Raw genomic sequence first — 19,807 nt, 5'->3', positions numbered from 1 at the left:
TCTTTTAAGTCATATTAACAACCGAAGGTAACGCAGTGACTCGATAGTGTTATAAAATGGCACCATAAAACATATAATACAATCCCTTTAAGGAAAGGCTGAATACTTCTGTAATTGTAATTTTTTGCGTTTATTTTTTTATAAATCTGCAAAAATCCCTTAAGCTATTTTCCACATTATCATAATGGGAAATGTGTATGTATAATTTTGAGGAAACAGATTAATTTAATATAAACACAGTGAAAGCTTTCCGTATCTGCAGTTTTCTAACTAAATTACCGTCTAGATGAGAATAAATCTACTAACATCTTTTCACCTTTTAGCCAGAAATCAAGTATCAGCGTTTAAATGCTTCCATCCATCCATTTTCTTTACACCCTTGTCCCTCAGTGGGGTCAGGAGGGGTGCTGGTGCCCATCTCCAGCTAACATTCCAGGCGAGAGGCGGGGTCACCCTGAACAAGGGCAACACAGAGGACACACAACCATGCACACACACACTCACACCTAGGGACAATTTGGAGAGACCAATTAGCCTGACAGTCATGTTTTTGGACTGTGGGAGGAAACCGGAGTACCTGGAGAAAACCCACCATGCACAGGGAGAACATGCAAACTCGCAGAAAAACCGGGGCCGGGAATCGAACCCAGAACCTTCGTGCTGCAAGGCCACAGCTCTACCAACTGCGCCACTGTGCAGCTAAATACTTCCCATTTCCATATTAGTTTTGTTATGCAATGACAACCCCAGCGTGAAAACAGAATTTAATCACCAGCAGAAAGCAGCAGACATCATTAGCTGTTGTTGTTGTTGCTGCTGATACATTTATGAGTCTCTGTTTTACGGCAGGAGGAGGCGTTGTGCTGCGATAATCAATCCATCACACGAGGCAGCAGAGGGAAGACTTCCTGCTGACACAGAGCAGACGACGTTTCCAGACGCTCTGAAGTGTCAAGCTGCATCTTAAAGTGTTACATAGCCACCGGCAGGCCGGTTCTGATCCGAATCTCAATCACTCTCAGAGACTGAACATTTCTGCAACCTCCAGTTTTAGTTTGAGTGGAAAAAAGATGCTGAGGGTTTACCTCTGCAGTATTATGCAGAATTAAAGCACCTAGACTTAATTTATATTAAACGCATTATGATTTCTCAAACAACAGATTAAAATCAACTTTATTTTCATTTTGAATGCTAACTGGTAAATTAGTGGGAAGAGAAACATGTTAAATTATATTGTTTCAATTTTCAGTCCATTACATACATATTTTTATTTATTAGATTTACTGAACAGCACCAACATTTATCACAAATATTTTATTTTCTAATATTTTGTAACTAAATATTTTTGTTTTGGAACTATAACATTTATAAATGTTTACAAACAACATTTTGTTTTTATATCGAAACATACATTTTGATTTTATTCATTCCAGTTGCAACAAATTGATTTATGGTGACAGAATGAGTTTGAAAGACAAGCACACTTTTTTCTATTATGACAGATTAAATACATTATTGCTGTTAACTTTTTTTAAATATCTGCTTCTGTTACATCACTTTTTGTTTTTACAAAAAAAGACATTGTATTTTTTATTTTTATTTTTAAAGGGGGGCCTGGACAAATGAAATAAAACTGGGTTTTTTTGTTTGTTTTTTTTTAATAGATACCAACAATTATAATTTTAATGCTTTCCATTCATAATGAACCACTTTGTGTTGGTAAAATCCGATAAAGTTGCAGATAAACACCTCGAGTATACAGATATATTTTTCTCTTTTGTGATGTGTCAAAATGTGAGAACGTTAAATGGACGAGCAGCTGGCAGCTCACCAGTACAGACTGGTGTCAAACTGGGCAGCTCCCAGGTGTGAACGCGACAGACTGCAGGTTATGGATCCTCCCACGCCGACAGCAGAACCTCCACGATCCGCCGTCTCCGCTGATGCAACTCCTACGCAGGCGCGTTGCCATGGAGATGTGAAGCACCTTTGAACGTAAGTGGTGAGTGAGGCAAAGGGGGGTCGCCACGGTAACAGTATACAAAGCAACCTGCAGAAAGGAGATCCCCTCCCACAGGAAACTGAAGTCAGTCAGACTAAATATTTTTCCTTCAGCTTCAGCCTGGAATCTCACAGAAAATATATACACAGATCTCCTATTTTATGATTGAATAAAAGGTGTTTTAACGTCGTTTTTATGATTAAATATTAGCCTGAATGACGGAAAAACACACAGGGTTCATTTTTCTAAGTCACATTTATTATAAGCAATGAATAACATACCGGATGTTATTCATCTATTTATAAATGCCACAGATTGAAACCAAATATTTAATCAGCAAACAAAATATTTAGCTTTAAAAATAAAGATTTAATTCTATTTAGCAAGCAAGCTAAAAATTTAGTTATCAAGTTAAATATTTAGTTTACACAACAGATATTTAGGTCCAAACTATTTAGTTAGTAAGCTAAGTACAAACCGGATTCCAAAAAAGTTGGGGCACTAAACAAATTGTGAATAAAAACTGAATGCAATGATGTGGAAGTGCCAACATGTAATATTTTATTTACAATAGGTCACAAATCACAGATCAAAAGTTTACACTGAGAGAATGTATCATTTTAAGGGAAAAATATGTTGATTCAAAATGTCATGACGTCAACAAATCCCAAAAAAGTTGGGACAAGACCATTTTTACCACTGTGTAGCATCTGCCCTTCTTCCAACACTCAACAGATGTCTGGGGACAGAGGAGACCAGTTTCTCAGGTTTAGAAATAGGACTGCTCTCCCATCAGGCCTCTAACTGTTCAATCGTCTTGGGCCTTCTTTGTGGCACCTTCCTCTTTGTGATGCGCCAAATGTTCTCTATAGGTAAAGATCTGGACTGCAGGCTGGACATTTCAGTACCTGGATCCTTCTCCTACGTAGCCATGATGTTGTGATTGCTGCAGAATGTGGTCTGGCATCATGTTGTTCAGGGTCTTCCCTGAAAGAGATGACGTCTAGATATGTTGTTCTAGAACTTGAACATAGTTCTCTGCATTAATGGAGCCTTTCCAGACATGCAAGCTGCCCAGGCCACCAGCACTCATGCAGCGACATACCATCAGTGATGCATCAGTGATAACAACTTGGGTTATCCTTGTCCTCTCTGGTCCGGATGACATGGCGTCCCAGTGTTCCATAAAGAACTTCAAATCGAGACTCATCTGACCACAGAACAGTCGTCCATTTTGCCTCACTCCATTTTAAACGACTCCTGGCCCAGTGCAAACGGCTGAGCTTGTGGAGCTTAGAAATGGCTTCCTCTTTGCACTGTAGAGTTTCAGCTGCAGCGGCGGATGGATTGTGTTCACTGACGATGCTTTCTGGAAGTATTCCTGAGCCCAGGCTGTTATTTTCCTGTTACATTCCTGTTTGAGGTGCAGTGACGTTTAAGGGCCCGGAGATCAGGAGCGTCCAGTAGAGCTTTACGGCCTTGACCCTTATGCACAGCGATTGTTACAGATTCTCTGAATCTGCTGATGATGTTATGCACGGCTAATGATGATAACTTAAAAGTCTTTGCCATTTTACGCTGGGTAACACCATTCTGGTATTGCTGTGCTATCTTTCTGCGCAACAATGGTGGAATTGGTGATCCTCTTACCATCTTGGCTTCAGAGAGACACCGACACTCTAAGAAGCTCTTTTTATACCCAATCATGTTGTCAATTGAGCTAATTAGTGTTAATTGGTCTCCCAGCTGTTTGTTATATGTTCAATTTCCTTTTTCCAGCCACTTATTGCTACTTGTCCCAACTTTTTAGGGATTTGTAGACACTGTGAAATTTTGAATCAACATATTTTCCTTTAAAATGTTACATTTACTCAGATTAAACTTTTGATCTGCCATCTATGTTTTATTACAAATAAAATATTGACATTTGCCATCTCCACATCATTGCATTCAGTTTTTATTCACCATTTGTTTAGTGCCCCAACTTTTTTGGAATCCGGTTTGTATTTTGTTTGAAGCTAAATATTTAGTTTAACTAAATGTTTAGTTTTAGCTCAAAGTGAAATATTTAATTATTCATTTTTAGTTTGATAAATATTCAGTCTGGGAGTCAAAACTAAATATTTAGTTTACAGGCTAAATATTTCTCACTAACTAAATATTTAAATACTTGCTGAGTATTTAGTTAGGATCTAAAACTAAAGGCTTAGTTTGCAAGCTAATTATTTAGTGAAATACTAAATATTTAGTTTTGAAACAAAATACTTAATTAGCAGCTACATATTTAGTTTGAAGCTAAATATTTAGACTTTTTAATTAAACTAAATATCTTGCTAATTAAATATTCAGTTTGGAGCTAAAATTGCAAAGCTAGTTATTTAGTTAACTTGATTACTTCTTCTCAGAGTTCTCAACTGAACACATCTTCTGATTGGTGACTTTATATCATGTGACTTTCAGATGCTGTAGTTAGTTTTTTTTTAGTTTGACATGTTACTTTTTCTCCTTCCCTTCTCCAGTTTATTCAGTTTTTTTAAAGCCACACAATCGGATCCAACAAACGGACCGAAGTGGTTTGACGGCTGGCTCTGTTTGAACATTTAGTAAAAGCCTGTTTAAAATTCTTCCCTCAGCCTGTATGATGTGCATCAGTTTTCCTCAAAAACGCATTCAGAAGCCCTTTGTGGGGACGCGGCTTGCCTTGGGGGACGGAGACGCGTCCCCAGGCCCTTCATGTAACGTGGACACATGTGATGTCCTCTGAGGAGCTGGAGACCGGAGAGTTTCTCTGCAGTGCTCTTCCTCTGCAGTGGAGACCGTTATGTAACGCCGAGCGATGAAGAGGAAGGGAGGGGGGCTTGGCTGCAGCAGCGCTCACACTTTCTGCACTGCGTGGAGACAGAACACTTTTACCATGCATACAGTCAGACACAACGCCTGGCAGAAGCAGTCACTGGAAATCCTGCAGGGCTTAATAAACTTTCACGATTCTTATTGGGTTTGTTTGGTTTTAGACTGCAGTTGTGGCAGGACATAAACAGGGAAAGTGGCATGAAGACACATCACCCTGAATGGAACCTGGTGGTTGCAGCATCATGCTGTGGGACGCCCTTCACAGTGACGGATAACTTGGTCAAACTCAAGACTAAATAGAGAAAATCTGTTCAAGGTTAATTTTACCTTCCAGCATTAAAATTTGGGTTTCCCAAATTTATCTGCGCCAATTTCCTTAATTTTGGGAGATTGTTGATCGGCCGATACTTACATGTGAAACTGATTTTATCCACCGATCTTATCTACATCAGCACAGGTCTAAAAATCAGCCACTGTCCTCTTCTGCTCTGCAGTGAGAGAAGCTGGATTGACACCGGCCCACCAGATCATGTCTGCATGTTTGCAGTTGACTCCAGTCACTCCACTGTTACCAACTCAACAGCTTTGTTGCTATTTTCAGACAAAAAAAACAAATCAATATCAGCCGGAATCGGCTTTTTAAAGATTGTAATTGGCGATCGGCCAGAAAACTGCAATTGGTGCAGCTCTAACTAAAATCACCAGTAACTGTAGAGAAGTTCAAACATAAATCCAACAGAGAACATTTCTTCTGATGAGGAAATGGAAATAGATCAGACTCTAAATATAGAAGCCTGTATGAGAAATACTCCAAATGTTTGCAGCAGTAACTGAAGGAAAAAAGAGGTTCTGAATACCAACCCATATCCATTTTTTTAGATTTCTATTTGAAAAAAAAACAAAAAAGCACATCACTTTCCTTCCCTTTACAATTATGTGCTACTTTGTGTTTGTTAAAATTCTAAGTTTGTAAGAAAATATTAAATATTGAAAAACATTTTAATGCTTTTGCAGCATGTCAGCACAAATATCTCCTATTCCACTGTGAAGCACGGTATTGGTGGAATGATAATACTAAACATCATTTTAAGTCATATTTGACATATATACATAATTTTATAACAACTGAAGGTAACAGAGTTTTACTTGATTACGTTATAAAATCACGCTGTGGCTGGAAAGCACATAACACTGCCACTTTAACAAAAAACTTAACTTTATAATTTATAAGCTTAAAATTGGAGAAGTTGCTAATGCGCTCAGCAGATGCACAGTTCCTCTAGGTGTTGCTAATTGCTGGTGGCTAATCTGAGGGAGTTGAGAGTGGGAGGTGCTTTGCCTGGGAAGGCGGAGCTAGGTCCACTCAGGTGTTTTGAACAGCTCAGTGGTGGCCATGGAGACTAAAGGATTCCTCAAAGAATCAAAGCAACACTCCATAACATTATAACATAACATAAAGCTGAAAAACTTTGATTTTAAATGATACTGTCCCTTTAAGAAAGTTATTATTTCTGCTCAAGTTCTTCAGCTGTTGAATCATGAAGTGCATCCAGTTATTCCCACGACTGTGTTGTTTGCTCACACCTTTCCTTTAGTCTCAACCTTTAAACCTTCACTTCTTCTTCTCTTCACTCCTCTTCCTTCAGTTTTTATCTTCTCTGTCTCCTTCATCTCTAAAATCTTGTTTTCATCTCACTTCTCATCCGTTTCCTGCTCTGTTCCTGTCATGGCTCATCTCCCCTGCAGCCTCAGCAGAAACCAGTATCATCGTTTCCCTGCAGCATGGGAGGAAGATCCACGGCTGCGTGAATCTGAGGTAGGCGGAAAAACTGCAACCGAATGTCAGGTCGTTCTCACTCAAGTCACCATGGTGACAAACTGTCCACTGCAAAAGGTTCGGTGCAGAAAGCAAGACGCTTGATGCAATCTGAACTGGGATAAGAGCAAAAACTGGACTTTATGAAAACCCCAGAGCTGCTTGTATTTTCTGAGAAAAATTTAAATCTCTCAAGTTTTTAGATTCTGTTTAGAAAAATTTTAGTTTGGTTCTAAATATAAATATTTTGTGTAAATCTATAAATTATGCCATGAGGAAAGCTAAGTTTATGGCCACCTTAAAGGGGACCTAGTACTCAAAATTCACTTTTTTCCACATTTTTATACTTCCATTTGAGTTTCTACTTCTTCTAAAATCAGTACAAACACTTAAAAAAAACACCTGCCTGTTATTTGGCAGTTAATATTTTTTGGTGTCTGAAAAATCAGCCGTTTCAAAGACCTCACGATTGAGTCACATTGCGCTGTTACCTAGCAACACAAGCTGGTTTTACTGCTGTATGCATTGAACAATGGCTGCTGGAAAAGAGAAGCGTTTTATTTTTGACTTACCATCCAGAAACCACTTGCTGCATCCTTGTTGGTTGTACAGGAGTCTCCACTTCTGCTTTTCAAAGATGTGCGGTATAATTATGCATCAGTTTGCAGTAATTTTCACATGCGAGTTGATTTGAGGGGCGTGGCCAACAGAAGCTTATTGAGATTTAAAGTGACAGAGCCCCTAAAAACAGCTCAAAATAGGCAGAACTGATCAGACTATAATCTCATTATCTGAGAATGATTTTGTGCAAAAAATGTAATGAACAAGTTTTGCATGCATTCAAGGAAGCATAAAAGGTCGCCTTTAAAATTGTACAGAAGTTGCATTAGCAAGATCATTTTTTCCAAGATTAATTTGAGCTAAAAATGAATTCATTTAACAAAATTGTTTTATTATGGGCTTAGTTCAACATTATAGAAAATAAGAAAGCTAAAGGAAACTGTATTTAAACAAACTCAGTAATAAATAGAGACCACAAAATAGGCTAAGGCAACGTTCACACTACGAGCTTAAAAAAGTTCAATTCCGATTTTTTGGTGAAATCTGATTTCTTTTGGTCGTTCACATGTCCAAATGCGACTTGTATGGGATCAGGTATGGGATCGCCTGTGTGAACTGCAATGCCCCGCATGCGCAGTAGAGGGCGCTGTAACGTCACATACAGAGAGCGTGCTCGGTGTTTCGCCAACCGCCATAAAAAAAGAAGTACTCAGTGTTTGCGGAAGTAAACATGGATGCTAACGGTGGAGCCTAGCTTACAATTGAAGTCGTTGTCCGAGCAGAGCAGCACATTAACAGCTTAATCCCCATTATGCTCCGCCATGGTTGTTGTTTTTTTCCCTGCTTGCGCGTATCAGGACGCAGAATAGTGACGTTTGTCGAGTATCGATGACGTTTAAGTCGGATGAATGAGACTTGGCCGTTCAGATTCAGATCACATTTGAAAATTTCAGCTCGGATATCCCAGTGGCCTGGGTCGCATTATAAAAAAATCTGATCTGTGTTATTTAGACTGTCATGAGAAGATCCGATACAGGTCGCATTAAGGTAGAAAAATTAAATATACATATATAAGAAATCAGAATTGGGTCACTTCAGGCTGCAGTGTGAACATAGCCTAAAACTCTTCCTATTTATGCATCTCTGTGGTCAAGTTTCATCAGATACATATTGGTACAATAAGATAGCTGTTCATTAAAGGCCCCTAAATTACAACTTCTCAACTCCAGTGATATAATATTAGCTAAAAGCACGTGTAAATCGCCACGCCACACGAGGAATTACCCGGTGGGCTGCTTCCTCCTGATGTTCTGCCTGTTTTTTCAGATGTGAACGCCAACAGGCCTGGGTTCACTCAGCTGAAACATTAATGAAAGTTCAGAATTACGCAACAACCTGGACCGGATCCACCGCTCGGCCACTGGAGGCCTCAACACTGACTCACACACTGCCTCATTATCCGGAGATGAAAGCGGGAGAACGGTAATTATCTCTGCTAATTAAAGTGGAAATCCTCAGAGTGTGACAGAAAGAAGTCAGTGAGAGATTTTAGATTATTTTTCTCCCGGATTTACAGAACAGGAGTTTACATAATTGTCTTAAAGGGTTTAGAGGCTCAGGAAACAATGTTATAAATAAAAATAACTGGCTCAACATGGTGACTGGAAGTTTCTGCCACTAATCTGGATTTAAGCACCATGTTTATCTGGACTTTCTGGAAAGAAAACAAGTCACATCCGTTTTTGTACCGTTTTATTTGTTCCTCTTCAGTTGTCTTGAAGAATCAAAAACAATTTCTACAAACAGATAAATTATGGCTCTGATACAGTAAAGATTGGAAACTTTGTTTGATCTTCTCATTGTCATAGTAACATTGGACCGAGTCTGAATCCCCATCAAAGCTGCTGCTGTTGTGCAAAACTCATTTATGAAGATTATCATGAGGATTTCCAGCAGGTGGCGCTGTTGTGTGGACAGTACCTGACATTACTAGTGTTATTCGTTTGTGTATTAGTGTTATTCTTTTATACATCAGGTGACACAGGAAATGACTGTTGGCACTTAGACCAGGGGTGTCCAACATGCAGTCCGTGGGCCATTTGCGGTCCTTGGACTGGTTTTGTGTGGCTCCTGGACGCAGTTTGGGCATGGTTTACTCCAGCAAATGGAGCTGATCCAGATTTGTTTTTCTTTGTATGAGATTTTCAATAACAAACTTACACTTTAAATAATACATTTTAAGTACAAAATAAGTGTTAATTTTTTTTATTTTTGCTTTCATTTTAATGACAAAGTGAGCAGAGCCACAAATATCCAGTGACTTTTTACTCAAAAACACATTATTGCACCCAATAATTAAAATGAGCTAAATACAGTTCAGTGTTGTGTGCTTTCAACTTGGTGATTTGGTGCTAAACGTCTGGACACCGCCGACTTAGAGGACAGTTCTGCTTTATTTTTAAAAAAGTGGGGTTATCTGGAGCTTTATAAGCAGTCAGCGTCTTTCGTAGATTTGATAAAATCTCTGAAAACTTTCATTTTGGACTCATATGAAATTAATTCCTTCCAATCTGCTGAACTTATCAGTCAATCTCACTGGAGCTGAAAAAAGTAGATATTTTTCAACTCAAGTCAACTCAGAAGCAGTTTGAACGCCATTTTATAAGCCTTAAAAAGCCATTAAGGCTACATGAGACAGTTGCTGAAACACATTCATGGTTATTTACACTGAAGACTAATCTGCTCAGACCGGGACTGTACATGGTTGCTTGGAAATATAAAACCTTGAAAAAAGTGATAGTTATTGTTTATGTCTGAGAATCAAAAGTGAAAAATCACGAAAAGAATTGTGCTTTATTAAAATAAATATATAAAATATGTTTGGAAACCCAACTGACTGACAGTATGCCGAGGTTAGTCAAATTTTCTACTTTTATTTCCTGTTTTTTTCTCAAATTACTGATATTAAATTTAGAATTAGTTTTTTTTTCTAGCAAATTTTCAAACTCAGAAAATTCTAAGATTTTTCTAGAAAACTAAGATTTTTGGCAGAAATGTACCTTTTTTTCCCCCTCCTATCTACGCTGGCCATAATACGCTATTTAATCTATAACGAGATATTTTCCCCATGTTAATAGTGAAATAATCTAATAGAACCAGTACTTTTTATAATTAATATTAAGGAATTAATTTAAAACAAACTCCTTGTAAGTTAATTTTCTCTTATTTCAAGTATATTAAGATATTTGCACCAGAAACTGGTTGAAAAATACTTGACAAGACTTTTTTTGCAGTGTTTGTGTGTTTTTGACAGGCAGCTCCTGCATCGTGACTCTTGGTTTCAAACTAAATATGAAAAACTACAGAATAGCCCTTTAAATATTCAGCTGAGCTTTATGGGGATTCAGACCTGGACACAACAACACAACTGCAACATTTTCAGCCGGTTATTAAACATTAAATCATTAAACTTTCGCCTGTTTTTCTGATGCAAAGCGGATAATGTTTACATTTTGTTGCACCTGCTGATTTGCTGCAGGGAAATATCCAGTAAAAACAGTTCAGCTTTAAGTTGTGTTGAAATTAAATGGAGCTTTGACTGAAAATGCTGCAGCTCGTCACTTCCATCAGACGGTAAAACAATTCTTAAGCCTTTGAAACAGTTTAAGGCCAGAAGTACCTAAAAAAACATTAAAAGGAAGAAATCATAAAATCAGAGACAGTTTTGGATAAATGTTTAGGAGATTTTTGCAGTTTTTTGATTCTCCAAAGCTCAACTCCTCATCCAAAAATTATAAATGTAATGATCTGATCAATGTATAAAAAAAGGATCTGTAAACAAAAGCTGGAACGGGTTTTTTTCTTCTTGCATGTAAAATATACACCTCATGTTCACAGGGCTCCTCCGGGCTGGAAAACATTTATCCGTCTTCTGAAAATAGGATTCAGATATGATCTCTACTATCGTACACAAGCATCCTTCATTAATCGTCGCTACGCTCATTTATCACTTCTTACTCTAAACGTACCGTATAAAAACAAAGAAAAAGTGGATCTCATGCACTTTCCCCCAGAGCCCAAAACGAGCCCACTGACACCCAGAGCCACAGATGGACGGTTCCTCTTTTACTGACATAATAAGATAAAATAAGTACACCCTGTTTTAATTCTACAACTCTTATCTACAGATCTGTGAGAAAGTATTTACAGATTTCTTCAGTCACACTTCTGCTTCAGATCAGAACTGAATTTAGTTTTTAAATTATTATTTCACTTGATAACAGAAAACCAACCAACCTGACCGCTATGTGACAGAGGCTAATATAACTAGCCCCGCCCCCAGACAGTTCAAGCAAAGTGGGCGGAGCCATGAGGCACAGAGGGGCGTGGCCAAGTGTGGCCCTCAAAATTATGTAAAATATTGATTTTTACTAGCAGAGTAGAGGACCCAAAAGCTGTACTCAAGTAAGAGTAGCATTAATTCAACATATTTTACTCAAGTACAAAAGTATTTGGTAAAAGCTCTACTCAAGTACTGAATAACTGGTCAAATTAATTATTTAATATTTAAAAATTACATCATCAGATGGACCAAAACCCCAAAATTTTACTCAAGTAAGAGTAGAGATACTCAAGTAAAAGTACAGAGTAGTAAAAGTAAATTTTTTTTCAAAACAGTTACTTGAGTAAATGTAACTAGTTACTAACCAACTCTGGTTATTACCAACTCTGGTTTCACTTCTTGAATCGCTTGTCATTTAAAACTTCCTCTGTTCGTCAGTGTTTAATATTAAAAACAGTTCGATGGTCTGAAAATTTTGTTGCGACAAAAAAGCAAAAACAGAAGAAATCCAGAATACTTTAAACAGCAGCTACATAAGATGACAAATAAAAAACATAATTTATGTATTAAAACCATAGAATTAATAGATTAACGTTGTTGAGGAGCAACCTGTGGTTTTGGTGCTCCAGTGAAAGATGATGATCCGGTTTCATGTTGAACCTCGTCCATCGATGGCTCTGGGCAAACCAGTGTTTCATTAACAAAGACACGACAAAGTACCAAACCCGACCGGGTCCGCACAGGGCGGCGCTACGATCGACATGATTAAAATCCCAACGGTCCACGGTGACAAACACTCAACAACTAAAGCTGATTCATAAAAAATAAAAATAAAAAACAGGAAAAGGAATCGCTTCCAAAACAAAATAAAAAACGTCCAACGATGTGGTCCTGATTTAAAAACAATAAAAACGAGCCGGCGTCTTTGGGCTCTGGAGACGTCCCTCTGTCCCTTCGCCTGGGTCCGGTGGAGTGTTTGGGGCCTTTTTCTCTCTGCAAGGCGGATGGGGTGGAAGGAGACGGGGCAAATAAAGCAGCTCGAGGTAGAAAACACTCAGAGGAGGAGAGAGAAAATGACTCAAGTCCTTCTGAGGGTTTTGTAACCGGGCCGGCGGCCGCAGACTCACTCAGCGATGACGACCATCCACAGCAGCGGCAGCTAGCGGTTGTTCTTTGCCGCCTCCTTGGCTGCCAGAATGAGAGGAGTGAGGCTGGAGAGAGGCTTGGCCATCTTCAGGAACTGGTGCTGGGAGAGGAATGAGGGGGGATGGAGACAGAAACATCCATTTAAAATAAAACAAATATGGCTGCTGCAAATGTTTCACAACTCTGATGCATTTATAAGCCTGTGGCAATAAGCAATTCATCAATAATCTCATGATAAACTAAAATAAGTTCAATCATTTCCATTCTGATGATTAGTCTTTTTTTAAGGTTTTCATTTCCTTTTTTTTAATTGTTTTTGGTTGTTTTGTTTTATTTTAGATAGTTAAATTCTCTTCCACTTTCACTGTGGTGTGTTCTGTATAAAATTAAAGTTTATTAATAATGGTATACTAATACTGATATTGATACACCATTATCAATATGTTACTTGAAAATGGTTTCAAAACAATATTATCATCTATCAGAATAAATTCTGGGACAGTTTATTGTCCCAGAATTTATTTTTCATGACTTGATTAGTAATTTATTTAGAATGAAGCTACAGCATCTCTCTAGTTTTGCTTGGTTTTGTTTTTCTCATGAACACACTGGACCCGGCTGTACCTGCAGTAGTTCTTTAGCGGATCCTCGTTTCTCCACGTCCATCTCCAGACATCGGTTCAGGAAGTCTCTGAATATGGTGGACAGTTTCTCTGGGTTCTGCAGCTCCGGCGTCCCGTTGGTTGCTATGAGATACAGCGCCTAAAAGAAGAAGAAAAGCAACATTATTCGTTTTTTTCCCCCAAAATGCAAACAGACGCTTGAAGTTGTAGTAGCTTTACTTTACTGCCATCTAGTGGTTAACCTCGAATTGACCTGAATTAAAATCTGCACGTCCTTCAACTAAATTGTGGCATCAATGAGATAAATTATGTTGTAATAAACAATAAATCAATTAATTTCATGATAAATTGAAAGGAGATCAATAGTTTCCATTTGCCTGATTCATTGCTTTTCTCTTTCTACCAAAAACTGGATGATGAAATCTTCAGTCTGGTGTTTTGGACTCAACCAGACTTCATAATTAATTTTATTTATTGTTTTGTTTATTTATTTTGGATATTTAAAATGCCTTCCAGTTACAGTGTTAAATATTCAATAGAAATTAAAGTTTATTGATCTTTGAGAATGTGCCATTTTGGCATCATTATATTTATTGAAAATGGTCTGAAAACAACCATATTTATTGCAATAACTTCTGGGACAATTTATCGTCCAGCAAAATGTGTCATCATGACAGACGTAGTCATGGTGTTTGTTAAGTAATTCACACAATTCATTGACTTTGAGTCAATAAACCACAACTTCTAATCATTAAATAATAAAAGATCCTCCTAACTTTGTGATGTAAAAGGTCATTTTTGACTATTGTAAGCTGTAAAATCTTTCTCTGTTAGCTAAAAATCTTAATGTTAAGTAGTAAAATATCACAGATTAACCCTTTAGAAGGACACCGTCACTATATTTCTTCTAAAAAATACCTAAAACTAAACATAAAATATGCTTTTAACTTGATTTTAAGTTAAGTCTGAAGCCCCGGGTCTCACCCTGAGGGGATTCTCGTTCAGATACGGCGGCTCCCCCTCCACCATCTCGATGGCCATGATGCCCAGGGACCAGATGTCCACTTTGGGCCCATAAGCCTTCCGGGTCACGACCTCCGGAGCCATCCAGTAAGGAGTCCCCACCATGGTGCTGCGCTTGCTCTGCTCCGGAGTGATCTGGGCGCAGAATCCAAAGTCGGCTGGGAAGTAGAGAGAGAAAGAGCCGGACCTCAGTTAAACCTTCCAAAGTTCAGGTAAATAACTTCCTATGTTTAATGTGGCAAGTTAAATATTTGTACAAGAGGCATTTTGCTAAAAGAAGCAAATAAATGGGAGTGCATGTAGAGAGCAAAGAGGGGTTACAGTAAACCCACCACTGTAACAACCCTGAGCTGCCAACCAAACCAACATGGCTGTGATTTTCCCTCCACACCTCTGTTTATTATGAAAGGCTGCATTTCCCTGAGCTGGGGTTTATGAGAGGGCATCGCCTTGGTAACGGTTTCCATGGTTTCCAGACATTTTCCCCCAAGAAACCCACATTTTTCTCAGGTCTTCAATAGTTATAAAATATAAAATACTAAAGTTCATTTAGAATTTATGAAGAAATAAATAAAATATGGAAAAAAGAAAATAATGAAAAAAATTGAAAAGGAAAAAAAAGACTAAGAAAAAATAAAAAGCAAGAAAAAGGAAAGAAAAAGAAAGAATAGAAGAATGGACAGAAAATAGAAAGACGGAAGAATAAAAAAGAAAAATAAAGAGAACTAAAGGAAGAAAAAAGAAAGACAGAAAAGAGAAAGAACTCAAAAAGAAAAGAAACAACAAAAAAGAAGGAAAAAGACAAAATAAAGACTGAAAATGAAAGAAAAAGAACAAAAGGAAAGAAAAAAAAACAAAAAGAAAGGAAGATGGATACAAAGAATGAAGGAAACAAACTTTAGAAAGAGAAACTTTCTCTGAAACAGAGCGGAGTTGTTTTGTGAAAGAGGAAACAGGAAGTGAAGGCGTGACACTGACTGAGCTTCACGGAGCCGTCCATGCCCAGCAGGATGTTGTCGCTCTTGATGTCTCGATGGATGACCTGGTTGGAGTGGAGGAACTCCAACGCCTGCAGACACTGCACAGAAAACATAAACTAACATTAAAAAAATACACAACATTTATAGTTACCTGAAATTAACCTACTTATGAAGAATGTTGCTTTTGATTAAGATTAATTGAAACTAATTCAAGGCAGCACTGAAGGAAACATGGATCCTGACCAGGGCTGAGTTCCATTTAGATTCTAAACAACAACAAACTCACTAATGTAGAATTGGAATGCACCTCTTCCCAACATGTGTTTCTTACCTGTGTAAGTCAGATTATCTGCCCCTACAAATCTGAGCTGTGGACATTTGACCAGGTTTATGTGATCTGCACTGGACTGAGGAGCCTGGTGTCGTCTTTTCTCCTTTTGGCCCAATGTGGCTGGAGGAGTTCCCCAGGGACGAGTGTTCGTACCACACTCATTTATTTTGCTTATCAACAATTAAGACATACAATTTTAGTCATTCTAATTTACAAATATGATGCTTGTGAAAATGTGATCAAACCTGCTGCATATCAGGCGGTTATCTAGAATTAAATATGATTAATGTTAAGTGCAACTTTGTGTCAGTTTAAACATGTTTTAAATTGCTTATTTAAAAACAAAGCTCAATTTAATTTCATGTTGTGTTTGATGTGCTTTTCCGACGTGTTTTGAAGAACTTTGTGTTTTTATCTGTGAAAGGTGCTAAAAAAATAAAAAATTTACTTACTTACTTTCTAAGGCATGTTTCTTTGAACATGAATGGGATCCAGGACTGAGTCAGAAATAGCATGCAAAATGCTCAACACCCTCTATGCATCTTAAATAATTTACATTTGGATGTAAATTATTTGATTGACTAAAACAATAACTGTTAAGAAATCCTGTTTATTTTTACTGGTTAGCTAACTGTTAGGCATTTCTTTAAAGATCAGGGCTTTATATAACCGTTCACCCCATGAAAACTGTCTTTATAAACCAAACGCTTGACATTTAGGTATTTATTTTTCTACCTCTCTGCACACAGCAGCAATCTGAGCTTCATCCATGCAGGTTTCCGTGACGACGTCAGTCAGCGAACCTCCAGCCAGGTACTCCATCACCACCCACAGCTCATCGCCGACCAGGTAGCTACACCACGACACAAAACAATACAATGAGCTGCTCTGATTAACACAAAAAATATATATCTGAAAGTTTCCAGATGTTAAAAAAGAAACATCTGTAACGCAATGTCAAGAACAATAATAATTAATTTTATTTAGGGGCACCGTTCAACATACCCATAAGACTACTTAAAGTCAAAGTAAGGCAGAATATAGTAATAATAATAGTTTATTTTGTCTAATAAGGTATAAGACTACCTTATAAGACTAGTTAAAACCAAATTAAAATAAAATATTACAAAATTAATATGTAACTTAATAGTGAAAGTAAGTCTGTTTAAATGTAAATCATCAGCAAATTGGGTTTAATAAATTAAAAAATGTTCTATAAATCAAAACATCAACTACATTTTATAAGTAAACTTTGTGTTTTCATATTTTTGTCTTCATAATAATAATCATAATAAAATTTTATCAAAAAGAGAAGAATATGCTGTTATCTATGTCTCAGCACCTCTGAGAATAAAAACTAAATCACCTCTCAAAAGAAAACACTAGAATACACTTATCTGTCCAACATCAGAGAAGGGCAAGGATTAGGGTTAGGCTTTAATATTTAAATGTTTTCTGAACTTGTAAAGATTCATTGGCGTTTGGCCAGAAAGCAGCGGTCCAGCGTTACCGCACCGAAATGAAATGCGACTCTAAACAGATTTATGTTGCTGAGCCGTTTCACAGTCGAGAACAAACACATAAAACACGGCAACAGGGAAATGCTGTCTCCATGGAGACGACAGCGCCGGCACCTGACTGCTCGGTGTGTTGCAATCAGACAGGTTGCTATGACAACCAGACATGCCACAGACGCATGGTTACCACTCAGAGTTTGGGCGGCGAAAAAGAGAGAAAACAGCTCTTTGGATGTTTTCCTGAAACTTCCCAGAGCAACTCTCTGGGCGTAAAGGGAAAGCATCAGGGCCGAGTGTTTGGACCCGTCACTTTCTACATCGTTCAGGTGTTTCTGGACGCTGGAACCTCCCAGAGAGGTCAGAGAATACGTAACCAAGTCTCTACTTTTTAAACACGTAAACAGGTCAATTGTTTGGAAAAAATTAAACAAATAAAGGAGTTTAACCCTGGTTAGTCTCAAAAAACAAATAAACTACCTCAAACTTCAAATCACTTCCTGAGACAACTGACAACTTTAAATTGAATAAAGTTTGACATCTGTGTTGAAGCTTTGGTTTTCAACCGATAAAAATTCTTCAAAATAAGAGCGTGAACATGAACTTCTTGCAGTGGGTGAAGATCTGTTTCCTTTTCTGTTTTCATCCCAATAAATTTACTTCAAACATCAAACATAAATGGAACAAAATGAGATGCAGAAAGTAGAGAACAAAATGTAAACATAAATACAATATCTAAGGGCATTAAAAAATATTTAGTCTTTCAATGGCAGGTAGAATTTGAATTTACGTTAGCACATTAGCATTAGCTTTCGCTAAATACCATGTTGATGTAGGAGTTTAGTTTTAGTGCTTAAGGTTTAGTGTAGCTAACATTTTAATTAGCCATTCCCATTATTGGTATAGTAGATGCGAGAATCAGGGCTTTAAGTAAAAAAAAAATCCTGAGCCTGAAACTTATAGTTATGACAGAAATTAACTATACCGTTGCTATTGCCACAGTTTAGACTTCAGTACATTTCAACTCAAAACAAAATTATGTCTGTGCCCTAAAGGTTTGCCTTACAGGCAAATATCCCTCAACATTAAATAAGAGTCCTTTCAGTCAATGTTTTAGCAAGTAATTTAGAACATGCAACATTACCAACTAAATCAGTTTCTCAACTTTTTTTGGGCCAGCGCCCCCCTAGCCTTTACCCACCCTACTTTGTACTGACTATTATTTTATTATTAATATAACTATCACTATTGTAGATGTTTTGATTTTTATGCTCGTTTCTGTATTTATCATCAAGATAATTTCCCAGAGAACAAAAAAGCCATGGAAATAGAAATTATTTTCACAAGCGTCTACGAAAAATTTAATGAACATTCAAGTTAAAATTGGTAGGCCTCACAGCAGCCAGTCAGAGTGGATAAAATATTCTTATTCTTTGCCATTTTCTAGTTGTTATATATTCCACAAAATGACCAGATAAAAGATGAACAACATGCCAGTTTAAATTTGATCTATTTGCAAAACGACTGAGCTCTGCAACATTAAAACATGGATAGAACTGTAACCACATTAATCATAGCTCTTCTTCTCTTCAGTGTTTCTGTCAGTTTCTGGTGGTGCAGCTCTGTGCTGCCTTCAGGAGAATGGGACATCAGAGTATCATCCATAAAACTTCACCCACATGGCATTTATTGTGCAAACCAGAGCTTTCAGTGGAAAAACTAAAGTTCCAGGTCCTTTTAATGCCATACAAATATGAGACTGAAACATGGATTATATTTTTATATAGACCTGTCTATTGATTTATAGATTAATAGTTTTACTGGACAGAAATTACAAAGAACAAATCTGGTTCTTAATCAAATCCTAATGAGTCAAATTCAAAGTGTCATGGAGTCATCAGCCTCATGACATTAACACTGACATGAAAAATAATATTGAATAAATAAATATATCAAATCTAGTTAAAAACATAAATAAGTGATCAGTTCTTTACTGTTATGGTCTGTAAGATATATTTATTCTCAGTACTAGATGTGGTCTCAACAAACCCATGACATTTCAACAATATTATTTTACCTTTTATCTGGAAATAGTGTCTGTTTACTCTTGCCATACAGTCTCTGTATTAATTATTGCTCGAAATGTCTTGCCATACCAGCTTATTCCTCTGTATTTACTTTAGTTTCTTAGTTTATTCTTGCATTTTGTTCTTCATTCATTTCCAATTAGTTTCCTTTGATTAGTATTATCCTCTCTTGGTTTATTTCTATGTCCACTTTAGTTTCTTTCCTGTTGCTAGATTTATTTTATCGTTTATTGACCATCAGTAATCTTCACTCATCACCTGCTGCGCCGCCTAATCATATGTTTCACATCATGTGTTGATTTTTCACTGTTCAGCGTTGGATTCTGTTTTTATGCCATAATTCACATCTAGTTCGTCGCTCCGTTTTATGTCCCGCTTCTTCTGTTTCAGAGTTTTGAGCAATGTGCGCCTCAGTTTTTTTTTTTTTTACCCCGTATGATGCAGGGCGGTTGGGAAGCGTATCGATGGGGAAAAGCCAGACTGACATAAACCTTTTAAAACAACGGAAACAATTTCTGCATTCTGATTA

At 37.4% G+C, this 19,807-nt stretch overlaps 1 protein-coding gene and 1 long non-coding RNA gene across 3 annotated transcripts in view; both read right to left on the bottom strand.

The window, feature by feature from the left end:
- Positions 1 to 4,466: 4,466 nt before the first annotated feature.
- On the bottom strand, positions 4,467 to 7,365 carry LOC103475089 (uncharacterized). The gene is made up of 2 exons (XR_535285.2): positions 7,244 to 7,365; positions 4,467 to 4,890 (listed from the first exon to the last, which is right to left on the bottom strand). It is a non-coding gene; the product is annotated as an uncharacterized LOC103475089 (long non-coding RNA).
- Positions 7,366 to 8,967: 1,602 nt separating this feature from the next.
- The window catches only part of pak1 (p21 protein (Cdc42/Rac)-activated kinase 1), a 55,203-nt gene continuing 44,363 nt past the window's right edge, over positions 8,968 to 19,807 (bottom strand). For both annotated transcript variants that reach the window (XM_081615041.1, XM_017308397.2), the window contains 5 exons: positions 16,413 to 16,530; positions 15,345 to 15,444; positions 14,328 to 14,524; positions 13,345 to 13,482; positions 8,968 to 12,820 (listed from right to left, as the gene is read on the bottom strand). In XM_081615041.1, the coding sequence (XP_081471167.1) occupies positions 12,734 to 12,820; positions 13,345 to 13,482; positions 14,328 to 14,524; positions 15,345 to 15,444; positions 16,413 to 16,530 (640 nt within the window). In that variant the 3' untranslated portion in view covers positions 8,968 to 12,733. The remainder of the gene's footprint in view (positions 12,821 to 13,344; positions 13,483 to 14,327; positions 14,525 to 15,344; positions 15,445 to 16,412; positions 16,531 to 19,807) is intronic.

The sequence above is a fragment of the Poecilia reticulata genome, chromosome 13 (assembly GCF_904066995.2).
Source record: "Poecilia reticulata chromosome 13, P_reticulata-male-v2, whole genome shotgun sequence".
Classification (NCBI taxonomy): domain Eukaryota; kingdom Metazoa; phylum Chordata; class Actinopteri; order Cyprinodontiformes; family Poeciliidae; genus Poecilia; species Poecilia reticulata.
This window is presented reverse-complemented; position numbering and strand designations above follow the sequence as displayed.